The sequence below is a fragment of the Aythya ferina genome (genome assembly GCF_964211825.1).
Source record: "Aythya ferina genome assembly, contig: HAP1_SCAFFOLD_170, whole genome shotgun sequence".
NCBI lineage: Eukaryota > Metazoa > Chordata > Aves > Anseriformes > Anatidae > Aythya > Aythya ferina.
Window position 1 is genome coordinate 4,777 of NW_028181358.1, and position 2,738 is coordinate 7,514.

The 2,738-nt window shown below is 50.1% G+C and overlaps 1 protein-coding gene across 1 annotated transcript; it reads left to right on the top strand.

Moving 5' to 3' along the window:
• Positions 1 to 1,405: 1,405 nt before the first annotated feature.
• On the top strand, positions 1,406 to 2,425 carry LOC311428871 (olfactory receptor 14C36-like). The gene has a single exon (XM_084540109.1). It carries the CDS (start codon positions 1,426 to 1,428, stop codon positions 2,338 to 2,340), a length of 915 nt encoding a protein of 304 aa, XP_084396235.1. The 5' UTR covers positions 1,406 to 1,425; the 3' UTR covers positions 2,341 to 2,425.
• Positions 2,426 to 2,738: the final 313 nt, after the last annotated feature.

Sequence of the window (2,738 nt, forward strand, 5' to 3'; positions counted from 1 at the left end):
TCTTGAAATGGTAAGTCTCTGGCTGCAGGGCAATGCTGCTGCAGTTCCTGGAAGGATCTCCAAAGGGCAGCATAGCCCACAGATTTTGGGACCTTTCTTGAGGACTCCCAGCCCAGAGGCTCTAAGTGGAAAAGTGTGAAGTGCTGTGCAGCTGGGGGTGCAGGCAGGGGTGCTCAGGGCTATGGTGCAGAGTATGGTCCCCAGGGCGCTGCAGGGAGAAGCTGCGGGTGGAAGGAGGCCCCCTGGCAGGGCAGGGCAGGGTCATGCTGCTGCCTACAGTCTGGTCAGCAGTCTGCTTGTGTTTGTAATTTGCTGCAGTGACATTTCTGGTGCACACAGCTGTTCAGGGGCTACCTGATAAAGACAGACTCCGTGCTTTCAGTTTTCTTGGGAGCAGCTCAGCAGCAAGGGATCTGGGAGTGCTGGTTGACAGCAGGCTCACAGCAGGCTGTGAGTCAGCAATGTACCCTCATGGTGAAGAGCACAAAATGCATTTTAGGATGCATTAAACACAGCAGAGCCGCTCAGTTGAGGTGATTGTCCCACTACCTTTAGCATTAGAGCAGCCTCACCTTGAATTTTATGTGCAGTCCTTGTCTCCACTGTACAAAAAAAGTCCTTGGAAGAGTCTGGAGGAGGGCAACAACGCTGGTAAAAGGGCTGGAAGGGTCCTCAATAAATGGCTTTAACTTCTGGTTGAAAAGGTCCTTGAAGAGGTCAGGCAGTTGGACTAGAAGATCCCTACCAATTGAACTATTCTATTTGATTTGATTCAATTTGATTCTTCTATCCTGCCCTATCCTATCCTATCCTATCCTATCCTATCCTATCCTATCCTATCCTATCCTATCCTATCCGTCCCAAATGGACACAGTTCTCCATTAGAGTGATTGTGATGCTGGAAGCCACGAAGAATCAGTGGAGGTGCCAAGGCCACAGAAATGTTGTTGGGGAGATGCATGAAGGGAACTGAAATAAGCCCTTGTTGTTCGTGGTGGTTGGAAGTGGAGTATGAAGACAGGGTGAGGGGTTTGGAGGTGTGTGCTTTGAACCGGGAATCCCCTGCTATCAGCAGTACCCAGGTTCATCTCAGGTTCTGCTCTGCCCTTCTGTTGGGTGATTTGGGAATAAGAACACTGAGAAGCTCTTTGATATTGTAAGTGGATTTAATTTGAGATCACCCCATGTTCCCATAAACCTACTGCTGTACAGGACTGACCCACAGATGAATCCCTGCTCCCTCTGCCCACCTCAGCCAGCACATGCTACAGTTAATCAAGGGAGCCACAAGAAGGTCTTTGAAAGGAGAGAGGTACTTTGGGAGACTTCTGTGAGAAATGGCATAGGATTTTTTCAGAGGAACCTCTCCTAACTGGTTATTGTTTTTTCCTCCTTGTAAAGGTCCCCCATGCCCAGAGACAGCAGATGTCCAACAGCAGCTCCATCACCGAATTCCTCCTGCTGGCATTCGCAGACACGCGGGAGCTGCAGCTCCTGCACTTCGCGCTCTTCCTGGTCATCTACCTGGCTGCCCTCCTGGGCAACGGCCTCATCCTCACCGCCGTAGCCTGTGACCACCGCCTCCACACCCCCATGTACTTCTTCCTCCTCAACCTCGCCCTCCTTGACCTGGGCTGCATCTCCACCACTGTTCCCAAATCCATGGCCAATTCCCTGAGGGACACCAGGGCCATTGCCTATGCAGGATGTACTGCCCAGGTCTTCTTTTTATTATTCTTTTTTGGTGCAGAGTATTCTGTCCTCACCATCATGGCCTACGACCGCTACGTGGCCATTTGCCAGCCCCTGCACTACGGGACCCTCCTGGGCAGCAGGGCCTGTGCCACCATGGCAGCAGCTGCCTGGGGCAGTGGTTTCCTCTATGCTCTCCTGCACACTGCCAACACATTTTCTCTTCCTCTCTGCTATGGTAATGCTGTGGGCCAGTTCTTCTGTGAAATCCCCCAGATCCTCAAGCTCTCCTGCTCAGACTCCTACATGAGGGAAGCTGGGCTTCTTGTGGTCATTGTCTGTTTAGCCTTTGGTTGTTTTGTTTTCATTATGCTGTCGTATGTGCAGATGTTCAAGGTTGTGCTGAAGATGCCCTCTGAGCAGGGTCAGCATAAAGCCTTTTCCACATGCCTCCCTCACCTGGCCGTGGTCTCCCTATTTATTAGTACTGGGATTTTTGCCTACCTGAAGCCCCCCTCCATCTCCTCCCCATCCTTGGACCTGGTGATGGCAGTTCTGTACTCATTGGTGCCTCCAGCAATGAACCCTCTCATCTACAGCATGAGGAACCAGGAGATTAAGGATGCCCTCAGGAAACTGATGAAATAATTTTTTTCAGAAGGAATGAACTTCCCAACTTCTGCATTAGACACATAACGTGGCTCATTAAAGGCACAGCTCCTATTCTAATGTATTTCTGGGTATTGTCATTTCTGGCTTTATTTTGCTTTGGTTTCAGTGTTTATTTTATCTGTGGTTTCATTCTCCTGACACTGTCCACTAAAATGTCATTAGGATTTTGCCTCTTAGCAAGTTGTGGATGCATCTTCCCTGGAAATGTTGAGATCATCAGGCTGGATGGGACTTTGTGCCACATGGTCCAGTGGAAGGTGTCCCTACCCATGACAGGGAGGTTGGAACTAGATGCTCTTTAGAGGTCCCTTCCAACCCAAAACATTCTGTGAGTCTCTGATTCTTCATCCCGTTTCTCATTCAGTGCATGGCTG

What these genes read in the sequence shown, in the direction of transcription:
- LOC311428871 (XM_084540109.1), top strand. Translation starts at nt 1,426, where the DNA reads ATGTCCAACAGCAGCTCCATCACCGAATTCCTCCTGCTGGCATTCGCA.